The 18728-nt window shown below is 34.4% G+C and overlaps 1 protein-coding gene across 5 annotated transcripts in view; it reads right to left on the bottom strand.

Annotated features, from left to right (window-relative positions):
• LOC129719169 (AMP deaminase 2) overlaps nucleotides 1-18728 on the bottom strand; it is an 84637-nt gene that overhangs the window by 34040 nt on the left and 31869 nt on the right. For 3 of the 5 annotated variants that reach the window (XM_055670635.1, XM_055670634.1, XM_055670637.1), the window contains exon 2: nucleotides 17667-17877. The exons of 1 other annotated variant lie outside the window; for it this stretch is intronic. In XM_055670635.1, coding sequence (XP_055526610.1) covers nucleotides 17667-17790 — 124 coding nt within the window. In that variant the 5' untranslated portion in view covers nucleotides 17791-17877. The remainder of the gene's footprint in view (nucleotides 1-17666; nucleotides 17878-18728) is intronic. One more of the 5 variants, XM_055670636.1, reaches the window with a different exon arrangement.

Below are 18728 nucleotides of genomic sequence, written 5' to 3'. Positions count from 1 at the left end.
ACTTCCACATAATGATTGCGTTGCTCAAATATTTTAAGTTGTTTTAAGTCATACGTTATTATAATTTTATTAGTCTTTCAAGAATAAATCGTTGTTGCTGTTGTTCAGTCATTTTAGGATAATGTGAGATGATTCAAGTCTTTTTATTTGTAATATCTATGTTAAATAATTGTTTTGTCTTTGGACTTTGCCGAAGAACTATTTGTTCAGTATGGATTATATTCAGGCTATTTTCCATCTTGGAAAAATATATCGTTGCTTTATTTTCAACCAGAACATGAGATTAAGGAATACTGTGAACATTTTCAATCCGAAGTGAGTATGAATCCAGAAAACGACCAATAAAATGGGTGCATACGTTTTTAGGATGCAAGATGATTTTGTTAAAGAGTGTCATTTACGTCCGATATAATTTGTGGCAGTACGAAGGCAGTGTCATATGAAAAAAAAATAAGAAGGACTGTTTATTTTTGTCCCGCATTCCCATACATTCAACTACTCTGCGATTTTTGGAAACACTTTCGCATACAATAGTGACACCAAAATTCACAGTAATGGTTAAAAAGCTATCATCTGTTCAGGGCAACTGTTTGTAGCTTTTGTCGATCAGTGCTATCGAACTAGTTCGAATTTTGTAAATTATAAATCTGTGATTGGCCCATTAGTAAAAATCAGGAAAATCGATTGGTAAATTGAAAAAATGTCTGACAGAAGTAACAAGAAAACGAGTATCAACCTGCGTCATATGCAAAAGGTAGGTTACAATGACCAGTAAACTAACAGACTTGCCCGCTGCCTCTATTGTAACAGCGCTAGTGGTACTGTTTAGCGCCTCGAAAGCTATCATTCGAAGTTGAAAAACAGCGGGGTTGCAGCTGACTTTGAGTTCTCTTACTACTTTTTCACACACTGCAAACAACACGTATTACAAGTTAACACACGCTACAAGCATACGTACAACTAGCCAATAGCGGCACTCAAACACCTGAAAGCGAATTCGCCTAACCGAGACAAAACCACTAAAATGTCGGAACATGTACAGTAGTGCTACAGACATGCCTGTATGACGGGGCTTTCAACACAGACGGGAAATCCAAAATTTATTGCTGTGAAAGGAGAACTCCAAACACCATTGCGGTCCATCGGTTTCCTCTTCTGGTCTGCCCATTATGCACACTGTTTCCAAAGCAGCAAAAACGTGATCGAAATTATTTTGACCTAAAAACATTGATTTTAGAGCCGTAACTTCTTTAGCAAAATTGTTTCATTAATTATTCTTCATGTTATAGAAGTTGCAATTCCATAATTAATCCACTCAACAGTGAGAAACGAATTTTCCTTCTCGTATTATGGAATGTGAAAATCCACTTTGTTCAGCAAAGTTGTAGCAAATTTTTGAATACCCAACTTTGTTGAAGACACCATACTTCTATCTATCAATTTAAATGGACTTTTGCGGAGTTTTCCATAGATTGATACTTAAAATTATTTTGTCTATTTTACTTTTTCTATTGATTTTCGCTCATTTCAAGATGGCTTGACAAAGTATTTTTTTTTAATTCATTTAGCACCAACATTTAGTGGTTAGTTTGTGGTTTCGAAATCCAATTTGTGGTAATTTGTGGTTGAGTTATTTCTGAGAAATTTTCAGAAAACTGAGTCAAGCCATCTTTGAAAATGATTTCGCTTCAAATGAATCGGACAACGATGATATATACATCAATCGAAAGCTCTTAATTTGTGGTTCACGAAAATGTAGTTTTTGTAGGCATACTTCATGTTAACCTTCATTGTACACTTGTGTGGAAAACCACACAAATGAATATTGTTTCGATTTTTTTTCGAAAACTTCTCGATCGATTTTGACGAAATTTCTTGACAATTCCTAAACCATCAATCTTACACAAACTATATATATTTTCCAAGGGAAAAATATTTTTGGTTGATGAGATATTTAAAAACTTACGTTGTTTACCCTGGTGTGTGGATTTCCACACATACAACATTCGAATTTATTTTGGACAAGAAATAACTTAATTTTGCCCCAAACATATTTTTTTCATTAAGTGCTTTCATACCTGAAGCTATAGGTACCAATTAATCCTGTTTCTAAAATCTAATAAGGTGTGTATGTGTGCGGAAGTATGTGTATGTGTGTTTATTTTCATTCTTACGACCAATATATCTCGATTTTCTCAGCACCGGCTGAACCGATTCGATTGTTCTTAGTCGCGTTTGAAAGAGCTTAAAGTCTAGTTAGCTGATGGTAAATATCGTTTTGATCCGAAGGTTCATTCAGAAATGACGTAACAAAATGTGATCAGTTTATATGGGAACTGATAAACTAATTGATTTTTTTTTCAACGATTTGACTGAATTTAGGAATGTATAAAGGTGCATTCTTGTAATTCGCAACATGAATATATAAATCAAATGGCTACGTGGGACATGTGTAAAAGTATGTGTATTTGTTTCATCCCAGTGTGAGAATTTTCACACATATGGGTTACGAATACGCTAATGCAAAAAGTACCTATTCAGTGTTTGCACAGCTTGGTTGAGCAGTGTTCAACATTTACACAGTTTTATGTCTACTGCAAGACAAGTGTACTCGCACTTTTAGGTATATTGAAATAAATTTAGAATGGATCTTCCGAGATGGTCTAACAAGCCAGTCGTCGTGGGTTCGGCTCGGCCCTCGGCTCGGGATAAACTGTTAGTGTTAGTAGGATCGTAGCGCTAGCTCCGCAATTGTGCTTCACACTAAACAGTTGACTGCAAAGTCTGTGTATAATAAACAAAACGTCGAGTTCCGATTCGGAATGTAGCACCAAGGCTTTGCTTACTTTGCTTAGCATGGATTTCAGAATATTCTCACGAACATTCCTAGCACCGAATTGCTTCATTTGGTCAAACCGATGTTAGGATTTTTTTCGTTCAATTGCTATCATAGCATGTTTAATTGGTCATATCATGTAAAAACGTTTTGTTTCGTAACTTTTGCATGAACCATCGGATCAAACAGATTAGATAATGTATTTTTCAAGATTGTTTTTGTACACTACGCATAATATCATTCAATTTGTTACCTCCAAGATACTGCAATGTACTAGGCGTTTCCACAAGTTTTTTTTTATTTCAACATATCTTTCGAAATTATCATTTTATTTTAAGTATATTTTTGAATGAAAATTTACCTTCCAAATACCAACGAACGCATCTAGCAACAAAAGGACTCAAATCAGTCAAACCTCTGGAAAAAAAACCGGTTGGTTTATCATTTTTATTTTATTTTTTTTTTTTTATTTTATTTATTTCGTCAATCATAGTAGACTACATCTTAAAAACTATTGCTAACATCACAAATATAGTTATGTAATTCTAGTGTTCAATATTTTTCTAAGAGCATTTCGTGACATCGTTAAATCAATAACTTCACAATATTTATTGTAAAGACTCATCATACTATTAACTGGCCCGGCCATGGCATATTCTGTTCTATAAGAATTTAATACGAAAATTTTTCGCGTTCTTAATGAGCGTGTAGGAGCATAAAAGTTGAGTTTTCCAAGCAAATTTTCCGAACTTATGCGTTGTGAAACTAAATCGTTGACAAGAGTTACCGAAGCAATTTCTCTTCTTTTTTCAAGCGTTTCTATATTAATAAGCATGCAACGCGATTCATAACAAGGGAGAGGAAATGAATTCCAACCTAGTTTTCTTAGTGCATATAACAAAAACTGTTTTTGTACGGATTCGATTCTATTGGAATGGACGTCTTGATAAGGCGACCAAACAACACTACAGTATTCTAAAATAGATCTAACATATGTAACAAAGAGAGTTTTTATAGTGTACGGGTCTACGAAATGATAACTGAACCTTTTTATAAAACTTAGCATACTGTTGGCTCTATTGATGATCGTATTGTAGTGATCAATGAATGTTAACTTAGAATCCATAATTACTCCTAAATCTCTAATTTGATAACACCTTTCTACAACTTGATGTGCAAGAGTGCAACTGGCATGTTCAGGATTTCTTTTTCTCGTGTAGGATATAATATTACATTTTTTTACGTTGAGATCAAGAAGACTTTTTTTACACCAAATGTAGAAAATGTCAACCTCTTGTTGGAATTGTTGGATGTCTGATTTGTGTTTTATTTCCATGTACAGTTTCATGTCATCGGCATATATCAATACTTTGAGACGATTCAACACAAGGGTAACGTCATTAACAAATAAAATGAAGAGCAAAGGGCCTAAATGGGAGCCTTGTGGAACTCCAGATGTCACTTTTACTGGTACAGAAAGATGTCCCTTAAACCTAACCGTTTGTGTCCTGTTCGTCAAATAAGATTCAATCCATTTAAGTAGGCCTGACTCAAATCCCAGTTTTTTTAATTTGAACATAAGCATGGAAATATCTACTCTGTCAAAAGCTTTACTAAAATCCGTGTATAGAGTTTCCACGAAGTTGCCTCTGTCCATAGACGCAAGAGAGAAATCAACAAATTCAAGTAAGTTGGTAGCCGTAGACCTCCCTTTGTAAAAACCATGTTGGTTACACGTTATGCGATTCTTTACCTGATTAAATATTTTTTGGTTTACGATAGCTTCAAAAAGTTTAGGAATACATGATATTATTGCAATGCCACGATAATTTTTGATGTCAGATCTCTTACCTGACTTGAAAATCGGTATAAGAAAAGATTTTTTCCAGACTGATGGAAACTGTCCGGACGTAAGGGATAAGTTGAAAAGCCAAAACAAGGGTTTTACGAAGGCAGGAGCAAGATTTTTCATGAGTGAGGGTGGAATTCCATCTGGGCCTGGTCCTTTTGAAGCGTCCAGTTCTTTTAGTGTTGCGAGGATTTCTTGAACAGTTATTTGCTTAATAGATACGTTATTTATTTGTTCATGCAAGTGCGAGAAATACTCAAAGTCCCTGACTTCGTCGCTATTTTTATAAACGGTTTGAAAAAAACTCGCAAACTTGTTGCAGATTTGCTTTGAGTCAGTACTGGCAAAGTCTTCATATTGCATGCGAGATGGGAAGTTATTAGACTTCATTTTATAGTTTGCAAATTTAAAAAACTGTTTTGGGTCTGATTTAATGTTATTTTCCACCCTTGTGTTGTAGTTCTCATACGCAATAGATATTTTAGTATTCAGTTCATCACAAATGTTCAAATATTTGTCCAAATTTCTTTGGTCTTTAAGTTTTTTGTGAGTTTTATGAGCTTTTTGTTTCCTATTCTTTAAATTTTTGATTTCTCTGGTGAACCAAATGGGATCTTTTGAGCTAACCGTTTTCTTTTTTGATTTTGGTACAGTTGAGTCTAGAACACTATACAGTGATGATGAAAAATTATCAACCGCTTCGTTCATATCTATTTCATTTTTTAGAAGTGATTGCCAGTCGATGTCAGTTAATTTACGATTGATTAGTTCAAAGTTTGCTTTAGTGAAGTCATATTTATATTCAGGCTCATGATCAGAGGGTCGTGATCTCTCGGTATCAATCATTAGCGAGTACTCAATTGCAGTATGAAATTTTTCATTTTTCCATAGGGGATATTCTGCTTTGTCAACACTAAAATCTTCCGTGCAATTGGTGAATAAAAAGTCTAAAAAACAGTTTTGCTCATTCCGGATTGAGTTTACCTGATTTAATCCAAGTTGACTAAAACCGTCAAAAATAAATTGCAGAGTTTCGTTTTCTCCTACTAGAGGAAGTAAAAGCGATTCATTATCATCGTTTACAATAAAATCAGCATCATTTTGATTGAAATCTCCATATATATGAATTTTTGAGTTAGTGTGGGACTCATCATTCACTAATTCTACCGTCCTTAAAAATTTTTCATATGATTGCTTTTTGGCAAAGTGGGGTGGAAAGTAAACAGATACGAAAATATGGATTTCACCCTTCAACAGAACTTTAACCCAGACATCTTCAAATTCGGCATGTGTCTGGGTTATGATTTGCTCAGAATCATGCTGAACCCCAACAGCCACAAGCACTCCTCCACCTGATTTCTTATCAGATAGTGATAAATCACGATCGCTCCTGAACACATTAAAGGAACTGTTGAAAACTTCTTCACTTTTAATATCTTCGGTCCAGTTCGTTTCCGTTGCTAAGATGATTGAGTATGAACATCCACTTATTCTGTTATTAATGTGATTAATTTTTAGTGCACTGCGCATCCTGTTGAAATTCTGAGCATAAATCAAAACTTCATTGACTACTGGCGTTGTTTTTTCTTTCTCTGAGCGTCACTGATTTTGAGAACACGAATGCTTACAATAACATCCATCACACGGGAAACTTGCTGATCTGAAATTATTGTTATTGTTATAGTTGTGGCTGCCAGCCAAATGGTAAGGACACGATACAGCTGAAGAGGTCGCGGGAGTCGTTAAGTTGAGCGGGCTCGTTGAAACGGTAGGCATGAAAGATGATTGTGACTCATTATTCGCTGGGTACGGATTAAGTATTTCGCCTCGTTGAAAAGAGATATGCTGGAGATTAGGTGGGGGTCGAGAAAATTTATCCTTCGCTGCAGCAAGAAGCACACGGTCTGGTGGTAGTTGGTTGTAGTAGCTGTTGTTAAGATTCCTGTTAAGATTGAGGTAACGATTCGGGATTTGATTGTTGTTATTATTGATGCTGTTATTGTTGTTGTTGGAGTTGTTAATGTTGCGGTTGTTGTAGATGTTATTATTGCGATTGAAGTTATTATTGTTGCGGTTCTGGTGGTTGTTGTTGCTGCGGTTGTTGTAGATGTTATTGTTGTGATTGTAGTTGTTATTGTTGCGGTTCTGGTGGTTGTTATTGCTGCGGTGATTGTAGATGTTATTGTTGCGATTGTAATTGTCATTGTTGTTCAGGTGGTTGTTTGTTGCGGTTGTTGTAATTGTTACCATTGCGGTTGTTGTTGTTAGTATTGTTGTTGTAAGCCTGTTGTCGTCGATTCCTCCTTCTTCTGGCTGCATCTGCATTCTTCAACTGTACCAAACGACGCCTTTTACGTTCATCATAATCTGTCCAATCCGCTTTCCAAACTTTTTTTGAACCTAGAAACCGCCAACCTGAATTATTGGCATTATCCAAATTAAGTTCTGTTGCCAAACTTGGAAGTGAAACAGGTGAAGCTATTGGGGGAGTGGCAACACTCGCTGACTTAGATCTTAGTTCTTCGATGCAGGTTCGTTTATCAGTTCCTATATAAGCTGACCACATTTTGTTACGTCATTTCTGAATGAACCTTCGGATCAAAACGATATTTACCATTAAATAACTAGACTTTAAGCTCTTTCAAACGCGACTAAGAACAGTCGAATCGGTTCAGCCGATGCTGAGAAAATCGAGATATATTGGTCGTAAGAATGAAAATAAACACACATACACATACTTCCGCACACATACACACCCTATCCGATTTTCTAAATAGGATTGTTTGGTACCTATAGCTTCAGATATGTGAGCACTAATTGAAAAAAATATCTTTGGGGAAAAATTAAGTTGTTTCTTGTCCAAAATAAATTGAAAAATTATATGTGTGGAAAACCACACACCAGGGTAAACAACGTAAGTTTTTTTAGGATTCAATGAAGGTTAAAATAATTAAAAAACTATTATTTTTATTTTTGAACATTGTTTACCTCTTGTTGTCAACACCGACCGTACGCGGCGTTGGATGAGCATAGTACTGGCACCTGCCGATGTTAATGCTAGTGGGTTATCTAGAACATATCGACAGTCGTTCATATATACGACATACAGTTGTCGCTGCCGTTGAAAGCTTTTTCGTTTTATTATTCAGGGGGTAGTTGTAGTAGCATATTCCTGAGACGAGAAAATATCGAATTTTAATTCTAGTCAGGACTCACACCTTTGGGCATTTACCATGCATTTCAACCGTTCCCTACAGTTTTAAGGCCCATTCCCGACCTTCAGGCATCATTTCGGTTTCTAAAATACCCAACAGTCGAATACAGTTGCGTAGTTGGTTACCAAAATATTATTATATTTATCGAAACAAAGAATTGTTCTTTATCATTATCAGGCTGTAATTTATTCCAAGAGTTGAAACGTATGTGCTGATAGATTTTAACATATAATAGATTTTGTATGAGAAAGACCAGATCACACCCCTAGGTGTAATAATTTAGGTTTTTTTTCAGACAATCGGTAAACGGCAAAACTACATTTCCGGAAATGATTCGACTGAAGATCGAGAAAATTACGCTCGCATGTCTACGTAAAACTTCACTTATTTTGAGTAAATTTACGTAAAACACACGAAGGCTTGTCAACTACAAATATCTGCTAATTGATCAACATTTGCATTTCGCAGCAAATCTGCACATATGGTATCCCTGCTGTTTACATACTGTTTCACCTAGAAATACTCAGAGGAAGAGATTCGCGGTGAAAAAAATCGCCAATTCGGCAACTGGGTTTCATATGTCAGAGGTGCCAGTTCTCTTCTCAAAGCGCAATGTTGACTAACATTCGACTTGTATAATCGGTGGTGATGGTGAACTGTTAAGGTGATATATTTTATGTTTATGTTTAATATTATACACCTTCACTTATTTTGTTACCTTTACACAAGGTTTGTTGAACTTCGGGTAAAAATCACTCACAGCATTCTTAATTCATTCATTGGCAATAGAACAAAAAAAAATCGTATAGAAATAAACACGTTCTTTTTTGTACCTGATTGCAATAACTCTCAATGTGGTGTTACCTTTCTTGTCGTTTGGCTCCAATTTTGACGGTTCGTTTGGCTCACCGCATATCTCTCCCTCTGAGTATCTCTAGTTTCACCACACTCAACGCTTCACGAAAGCTTTCTGAGAAAAAATCATCTGTTTTACGTTACTCCAATAATACGCACTACACGAAAATGACGAATTGGAAAACGTTACGCGCAGGTGGCGCAGGTAGATGATAGAATTCAAACAAAGTATTACAATAGCTTATTGAGAATAGGTTATGTTTCGGTTATGTGCGGACGGTATTCGATTAGAGGGTATTCGATTTTTTGTAGTAGAATTAAATGGAAACATAACCTATTCTCAATATTCAATTCCATTCTACTAAGACGCTCAAAAAGAAATTTATTTGATTACAATAGCTAATTGTATTTCGGACGTCTTCGTAGTCGAAACTCTTTTATTTTTAGGTTGGAGTTTGCTCGAAACTATAAATTTATAATTTACTGATTTTAAAGGAGGAAAAAGGTATGATTGCATATGACTTACAATTTTAGTCCACTTTAGTTTTGTAATAGATCCGAATATGTAAATAATTTTATAAATGCTCAAGTAATTTTAGAAATTATTAAAGACTCAATTAATCCACGCGCTGCTCGCTGCTTAGTTTTAATTCGTCGTGTTACTTGTGGTCGTCTTCATCTTTAACAGGATGTTGGTACTGTCAGATCAGTAAGCAAAGGATAAGCCCGATATGGGACAGTTCGATTTTGTCACTCTTGCCACTATGGGAACACAAAGCTTTACCGGTTTTCGATATGCTCTAGATCTCTTAGCTCTTGATGGTCTATCAGCGCTGCGTACGGTCGGTGTTGACAACAAGAGGTAAATAATGTTCAAAAATTGAATAATAGTTTTTTAGTTATTTTATTATGAAGTATGCCTACAAAAACTACATTTTCGTGAACCACAAATTAAGAGCTTTCGATTGATGTATATATCATCGTTGTCCGATTCATTTGAAGCGAAATCATTTTCAGAGATTTTTTTAAAAATTTCTCAGAAATTACTCAACCACAAATTACCACAAATTGAATTTCGAAACCACAAATTAACCACTAAATATTGGTGCTAAAAGAATTTAAAAAAAATACTTTGTCAAGCCATCTTGAAAGGAGCTTGATTTTCTACAATTTTTGAATGTTCTACAGAATTATTTGCTACAAAGAAACAAACAATATCTTCTAGGAAAGTTTATTCTTAGCTCACATATATATTTTTGGTTTTTGAGGATTTTTACTAGAATAATGCGCTAATTAACACTAATTACTCTCAACTCAAAAAATAATGATTTTGGAGTCGTAGTGTCAGCAGTGAAGTTGTTTCATTAATTATTCTTCATTTTGTAGAAGTTAGAATTTGGGGATTAATCTACCTAAAAGTGAGAAATGAGTTTTAATTTTTCTCATTTTAGCATATAAAAATCCATTTTGCTGAGTAGAGGTTTAGCACATTTTATAAGAAAAAACTTTATCGGAGACACTATACCTCTATCTGTTAATTTAAATGACTAATTGTGAAGTTTTCTTTAGAATGCCCCTGCAATCATTTTTTTAATATAACTTTTTATAGTGATTTTCTAAATGTTTTCAATATTCTACAATGATGTTAACTATAATTGAACACACAAGTTCACCGAAAAAAGTAAATTTTTATTTCTTAAGTTTATTTAGTTATTAAAGATTTCTATTTAAATAATGCATTATTTATTTATAAATATCTGCACAGGAGACAGCGAGAAACAAGTGCCTGGATTAAATGATGTTTTACTCATACTTAAATATAGAAATGGTTTGGTCTGCAGGTATTTGCAGAAGTTGAAGATATCTGTCAGTAAATTTGTGCATTGTTTTAATAAAAATCGTCAATGATAAAAAAAATTGAGAGATAAAAATAAACTTTTTTCGAAGAAATTGTTTGCTTTGTAATAGCAAACAACAATGTAGAACACTGAAAAATTGTAGAAAATCACTACTAAATGTTATATTGCAATAATAGTTTTTTAGTGGCAATCTGTAGGAAACTTTACAAGAGTTCATTCAAAAAGGCAGATAGAAGCATGATGACTTGGACAAAGTTGTTTCTTATAAAAGGTGCAACAACTTTGCCGAAAAGAGCAAAAATATCATATGCAAAAATGAAAAAAAGGAAAATTCGCTTCTCACTGTTGAGTGGATTAATCACAAAATTGTAACTTCTATAAAATGGAGAATAAATAATTAATCAACTTTCGTGAAGTCCCTCTGGCTCTAAAATCTATTATTTTGGGACAAAATAATTTCGATCACGTTTTTGCAGATTTGGGAACACTGTGCTATGGAGAGCTGCGACCAAATGAGCGGGTGTTGCAGCAAAAACTATACCAACATTTTTCATCTGAAATCGCCGCCGGTTGCACTGCGACTTGCCTTGGCCGTACACGTTGCTGGTCGTTGTACATGTGAGCGAGCAGAACAACAACAACAACAAATCGTTTGTACTGGGAACTATTATGCTCCCTCATGCTAAGAGGAACAAAACACACTGCACGCTCAGTGAAAAAGTGGTGCGTGATTTGGATATCAACGTGTTTGAATGACCCATTCAATCACCGATTTTAAATCCGATCGTGAATTTGTGGAAGGTCTTCAAGAAGTTGATTGGTCCGTCAAGATCTCAAAACAGAGAAGAATTGTGGTCGAAATTTCAGAAGGCTAGGTATGCCATACTCGTTGGTACATAAAAAACAACATTTAAACTAGAACTTTGACTTGAATTGCTTTTTGGATGATTTTTTTTTCTTAGACTGAAATAGCAACACTTTTATTTATTTTATAGGGCATATTTTTAGAGCTATTATCGATAAATAAATATCACATACTGTACTGATTACAGAATTATTCAACTGAATTCATTGAATGATGCGAAAAAAACCTAAATTAATCCACCTAGCGGTCAGACTCAGCCTTTCTCATTCAAACTTATTATTTGTAAAAATAAATTTACATGAATGCTTAAATCCAATAAAGGTATATTCACTCTTTGGGTTCTAAAATATTGATGTTGTAATTGAAGTAAAAAATATGAAATTTGACGTAATGTTAGTACTTAAGAAATAGCGAAATAAAAGAAATGAGCGATATCGGGAACGTTCAAATAGTACGATACCACATTTAAATCATGTTGAGGCCATATGTATTGATCAAAGCAGGTATAGTGTTGAATAGTCTTTGAATTCCTTTTCTTTCCAAAACTTTTGAAGAGCATTTCAAATTGTTATGAAGTTTGTTATTTGTAAGTTTGAGAGATGACTCGTTTGTATGATACTAGTTATGTTCAAATAAGTCGTGTAATACTTGAGATAATAGACTTTCGTTGTTTTAACAATTTAATACATAACGGTTGCTTAAGTTTGATTACAATCAAATGAAAAGAGAACGTATAGGGCAGCCAAACTATAAAACCACGTGTTCAATCATAATTCACCAGTCAACCCTTAACTAGCCCGTTCATCTGATATCAATATTGTTCAAATCGGTTGCGTAGTTTCTAAGATAATGAAGTTTCGTGATTTTCACATTTCGATACATTACAGACTAAGTTACAGTCCGATTACAGCAAAGTTCAATAAGATGTTATGAGGCAGCTAGACCTTTCATTTGACACTAATTTTGTGGAAATCGGTTCAACCATCTCTGAGAAAAGTGAGTGAGACTACTTGTCTTCGGAATATGTTTCTTTTCATAGCTGGATTTCACATTTTTAAACATAACAGGGGTGTAATAATCCGTTTGCCAAAAAAAATCATTAGGGTCTTATGAGGCAACAAGACCTTCCATATGACACTGATTTTATGAAAATCGGTCCAGCCATCTCTGAGAAACATGAGTGAGATTAAATAGTCTCCAGAACACGTTTCTTTCCATAACTTCTGGACCACATGTTCAATCTTCATAAAATTCAAATTTAAGGTTTTTTTAGGTAGCCCGTTCATTTGAATTTTGTTCAAATCGGTTGTGTAGTTTCTGAGATATTGATGTTTCGTGATTTTTACATTTGATACATAACATCTAAACTAGATATCATATTACAATAAAATTCAATAGGGTCTTATAGGGCAACTAGACCTTTCATTTGCAATTAATTACATTGAAATCGGTTCAGCTATCTCTGAGAAAATCGAGTGAGATTGGGAAGGCGTTACACACACACACACATACACACACACAGACACACACATACACACACACATACATACACACACATACATACACACACACATACATACACACACACTCGTCGAACTGAGTCGAGTGATATACGACATTCGGCCCTTTTGAGCTCTTTTACCGCTCTTATACCGCAAGGCCGCAAACATTGAAATAGTATAATATCAAATTTAAATGATGTTGAGGCCACATATTTTGATCGTAGCTATAGTTTTAAACAGTCTACGGGTTACGTTTCTTTCTATAACTTTCACACCACATGTTTAAACATTATGAAATTCATTGTTTAAGGGTTTGAAAGCCCATTAATTTGAATTCAACTATGTTCATAGCTTCTGAGTATATCTCAGAGCGATTTTCACATTCTGACGCAGCGCCAAAAATAAAAGTTTGATTACAATGAAATTCAATAGCAACCTAAGCGGCAAATAGACCCTTCATTTGACACCAAGATAGAAAGAATCGGTCAGACCATCTCTGAGAAAAGTGAGTGCGAAAAAAAAGTGCACACACACACGGACACACCCACACTCACACAAACATATACACCTATACATGCATTCCTGCAGAAAATGCTCGACTCGTCGAACTAAGTCGAATAGTAGATGACATTCGGCCATTTTGATCACCTTTCTACCTTTTAATTAGCCAGTGATTGTTACAATCCGATTACAATGAAATTCAATAGCAACTCATGGGGCAACTAGACCTTTCATTTGACACTAATTTTGTGAAAATCGGTCCAGCCATCTCTGAGAAAAATGAGTGAGTTTAAACAACCTCAAAATAACTTTTCTTTACATAACTTTTGAACCATATGTTCAATCATAAGGAAATTTAAAAGTTAAGGGTTTTGGAGACAGCCCGATCATTTGAAACTAGTTTTATTGAAATCGGTTATGTGGTTTCTGAGATATTGATGTTTCGTGATTTTTACATTTTGATACATAACCTCTAAACTAAAAATCCGATTACAATGAAATCCAATAGCAACTTATGACGCAACTAAACCTTTTATTTGCAATAAGTTTTATGAAAATCGGTCCAGCCATCTCTGAGAAAAGTGAGTGAGAAAAAAAAGTTGCACATACACACACACATACACACATACATACATACATACAGAAAATGCTCAGTTCGTCGAAAGGGGTCGAATGGTATATGACATTCGGCCATTGGGATCACTTTTATACCTTTGGTTTTTCCAGTGATTGCTATACCTTTCTAGGAGAAAGGCAAAGAGGTATTGAAGTGGTCCTATTGTTTTTTGTCACTGTAGGTTATCTGTATTTTTGGATTTCATAGAGTTTTAGAGTTGTGGGAGGCAGGAATTCCGATATTGAAAGCATTTCGTGGGGCCAGCGTTAAGCAAGCTAAGTATTGTAGAATTTAAGGATTTTACTTTTTTCGGATTTGGAGACTCAGTAATTGTGAGGATTTTAGGATCTAAAATTACGTTAGTTTTTAGGAGCATCGAATTTCGCTATATTACAATTTTTAGATTCTGAGATTGCTAAAATAAAAAAAAAATTAAGGATAATAATAATAAAGTAGTCTGAGTTCAAATTTTTAGAATATGCGTTATCAAAATCAAGGATTTTCGTTCCTGCATTTTCGGAATTAGTAGTCCAGCATATTTGTTCTATTGAAAGCAGGTGTTTTAGCTCTTCAGGGTGTTGGGATTTCAAAAAATTATAATTAAATAATTTACCCCTTCCCGGCGCAGAAAAATCACTTTTTACCTCAAAAAATAAGCTTCAAACTGTGATTAATCATCAACTATATGCACGATTGACACTAACTGTTTTGTATATTAAATGACAATTTGTTCTCTAACCATATTGAATAGTTTCATCGTGCAAATTTTTAAGTATAGGTAATGGCGAAACTTAAATCAAAGTTTGAATTTCAGGTGATGCCATATGGAATCACCCGCCGTGAATGGGTTTTTAGGTACAGGAATTCAAGGATTTTAGAATCTTACCAATTTATGTTTTCAAAAGTTATGGATTTAGAGAATCCATATATGGGATTATTTCATTTTTTTGCCTGTAGAAAGGTTTTTCAGCTGATTTGAGTATAATTTTTAAAGATCATTTTCTATTTTCACTTTTTCTGACTCACAGATCAGTTAGCGTTAATTTATAATAAGATTGTTTTTAATTTAAGGGCTGGGAGCTTTTGTATTTTAAGACTTGAAGGTCATGAAATTCATATAGGGATTTCGAGAGAGACAAATGCAATCCAAAATTATTTGAAACCCAACCAAATCCAATCTAAATCTAATCCGTATCGGATTTCTTAGAACCATTTACTTGTGTTGATATCATGCTCTCAGAATTCTGGCATTAGAAGTTTTGTGATATTTGTATTTGCTGGGATTTTGGGATTTGAGGCTTTCGTGGTTCCAGAACTCAAGACGCTGAGGATTCTGGAATTTCAGAATTTTAATTTATTTTTCGAGATTTCATGATTCATTGATTATGAATCATACCTACATGATACTTACAGGATTTTAAGATCTTAAATTCAATTTCGTCAGGTTTAGGAGCCTATTTTTTATTTGAGAATCATAATTTTAGAGTACCTTGGATTTGAAGTTTTCTTATTTTAAAAGTTTAACATTCTGAAACTGAAAATTTTTTAGAATTGCAAGATTGTTATACTTGAGATATTATAATTTTTGTATATTTGCATTATCAAAAAATTTGTATTCAATACCTCAGGATTCTATGGTTTCTGGAGTTAATAGTTAAGTATGAGATGAATAGTTGGAGTAAAGTGGTCAGTATCCCACCGCTGTCAGCATATGAAAACACTGTCTCACCGAGAGCAACATTCAAATCAAGATTTTTTCATCCACTTACTATCAATCTGGAGTACGTTCTATTAGAATAATAATTATAGATGCAAATAAACTTAAAGATTGAGACCTTAAACAAAAATCCACAGACCCAAGAAAACGCAATTATTTTAAAAGATAATGAAGAGCGAGAACACCGAATTAAGTAAAACTTGAAAATCCCGGAAAAAGTTAGAAGCGGGTTTCCGTTATTTTCTATGTGGCTTTTCTGGCCCAGAGAAGCGATTTTCCGGTAAGCGTTTATTATAATAGCTTCGAAGTAATATGCTAACATAAAATCATTTTCAATTGTAATCCTTTGTGGCCTTCAAAATTATTCCTCAACGGTTCTGAACTAAATATGAGATCATTTTTTATTTATCGACTTTAAGCTTACAGAATTGTATTATGATTGGATTCAGATTTATTTTTATTTCACTATTTTAAGACTAAGGGATTTTGGAATTTTAGGGATAGAGAAGTCCAAGACCTTAGAGTTTATCTGTTGTGGGTTTCCGATTTTCTTGCTTCGAATTCTGGGTTTCACCACGTTGGGATCCAAGAATTTTGCAATCTCGGGACGAAGTGATTGAGATTTCAGTATTTAAGGATTCAATAATTTTTGTTTTTGGCCTTCAAAACCTTTTTTTCGTATTTCTAAACTAACCTTAGGAAGGTTTTTGGGTTTTTCTGGCCTCTGAAGCGTTTTCTGGTAATGGTGTCTGGATTTTGGTGTTTAGTATGGCTTTTTACTATACACAAAGGTCGCTTTTTACGCGGCCTTGTTTTACACGGATTTCGGAATTTACGCAGAATTCGGATTTTTTTACACGGTTTCTTTTTACGCGGCACGTATCCCCTGCGTAAAAAGCGACTTTAGTGTATTTTCATTTTGGGATTTATTGGTTTTAGGATTTTAAGATGTCGAAATTCTACAATTTTATGATTTTATGAATTTTACATTTTCTAATTAATAAATTCTTCAATTTAGGGATTAAAAGGTTTTTCATATGCCGACCTTCAATCATGAGATTTTTGGATTGCTAGCTTTTGAGAATATAATTAAAGATATTTTATGGTATTGGGCATTTCAAAGCTCTCCGGATTATGGAAATTTGGGAATATAAGATGTTGGGATAATAATATCCAGGAAATTTAGGATTTAACGGTTCCGAAGTTTTGGAAGTTTAGCACTTTAGAATTCAAAATTTTAAATTAAAATTTAAAGATTTTGAGAAGGAGCTAAGGGATTGTGGATTTTGGAATTCTTTCTAGCAGGTTTTTTTCTTATTGATTTCGTTTTTTTTTTCAACCCGAATTTGCCCGTCAAGTTTTTCTCAAACCTGCTAAAACGGTTAAACAGATTTTTTTTTATTGTTTTCTTGTTTAAACTCTAAGGCAAAAGCTATGTTTACCAGTGTTATAATTACACAACAAATATAAAAAATAAGAAAAAAACTTTCAAAAGCATTCAATAACAAGTCAAAACGTTTGATGAGCATACAAGTTTCTTTTCAAGCAATTTTGCCAGAGCTACCACCATACTTTTGATGATTCACTAAGCTCCGAGAGGGTTCTGCTAATAATTATTTTAATTGACCCAAAATCCTCAGAATTCAAAAGCAACCATAACCTAACTTTCAACTCGAGAAATAAATTAAAACTCATAGTAAAATTTAGTTTGAAATTTGAGCAACGACTGCCAAACGAGTTCTCTTCGCAGAATCTCAATTGTTTCAGACTGAACATAAATTAGAACAATTGAAATTATTCAAGAACAAAAACCGTGTGGAATTAATTGCACTCATTAATAACACCAATTACCTGCCAGAGGAAAACAGTCGTGAATCAGTATCTGTGGCGTTCGGGGTGAGTGTGCCAAAGTCGGCAGATCAAGAGATGAATCCCGCCGAGCGTCCACCTTCAGCAGCATTCCACGAGCACTCATTGTTTTTTGTTGTTGATGTTTTCAACTCTTCGTTCACTAGGAATATCCTCCTTGGTTGTGTCTTGGTAATAATAACTCACTACCTGTCTTTTAGGAACAAAACAATAATTTATAAACGACAGTCCAATTTCACACTTTGGCACTTGTTAAAATATCACAAAATGTCGGAACATAAACCAAGCAAAGCTGTGACTCGTTTTGACGCTATTTTCATAGGCGCATCCCCAATTTTTTTTCATCGTTATTCGACCCATTAAATTGCATAGCTTCATGCCACGTGCATGCATGAGTGCTCCGTTTCGTGTTCAATCAATTAATATAGAAAATGACAGTTCTAAAGTCGAGAAAACCGATCAATGACAACCAACATCTGAGAGGATTTCTTTCCCCCTGTTGGATCAAAGCCATAAAACTGAGACCGAGTCATGACGCGCCTGTTTTCACTCGGTGGAAAATATCATGTGTGAAGATTAGAAATTGCAATTAATTGTGATTTGCTTTGAAAGGCGAACTGCACTATTTTTCTCGAATTGACATTAAAGTGTTGTATTTTGTGTATATTATGCACGTTTTAAAGGGAAAAAGATAAGAAAACAGTTCACAATACTTATCATGAAACTAAAGCATTCAAGTATGCACATGTTAATCAGGGCAGTAAAAAGTCTCAGATAAGAGACTTCATACGTTAATTTTAGCTTTTAGCACCTCTGCTTATCACCTCTATACATTCCACCTGGTAATGCCAGGTAGAAATGAAGTAAGTAAAGCCAGTAATGCAATGAATCAAACGCGTTCAGGCTTGAAATTTATTTTTAATCCGAGCCACTCAATTTTTGCTAGCATGATGCAAAATTATCCCTATTTTTAGCCGAGCACCCAAACACATCGCATTGGCCTCGACATTCGCTCTAATCACCAAAGCAACCATGCCATTTGCG

The sequence above is a fragment of the Wyeomyia smithii genome, chromosome 1 (genome assembly GCF_029784165.1).
Source record: "Wyeomyia smithii strain HCP4-BCI-WySm-NY-G18 chromosome 1, ASM2978416v1, whole genome shotgun sequence".
Taxonomy (NCBI): domain Eukaryota; kingdom Metazoa; phylum Arthropoda; class Insecta; order Diptera; family Culicidae; genus Wyeomyia; species Wyeomyia smithii.
Note: the sequence above shows the minus strand (reverse complement) of the source record. Positions and strands in the feature narration are given on the sequence as shown.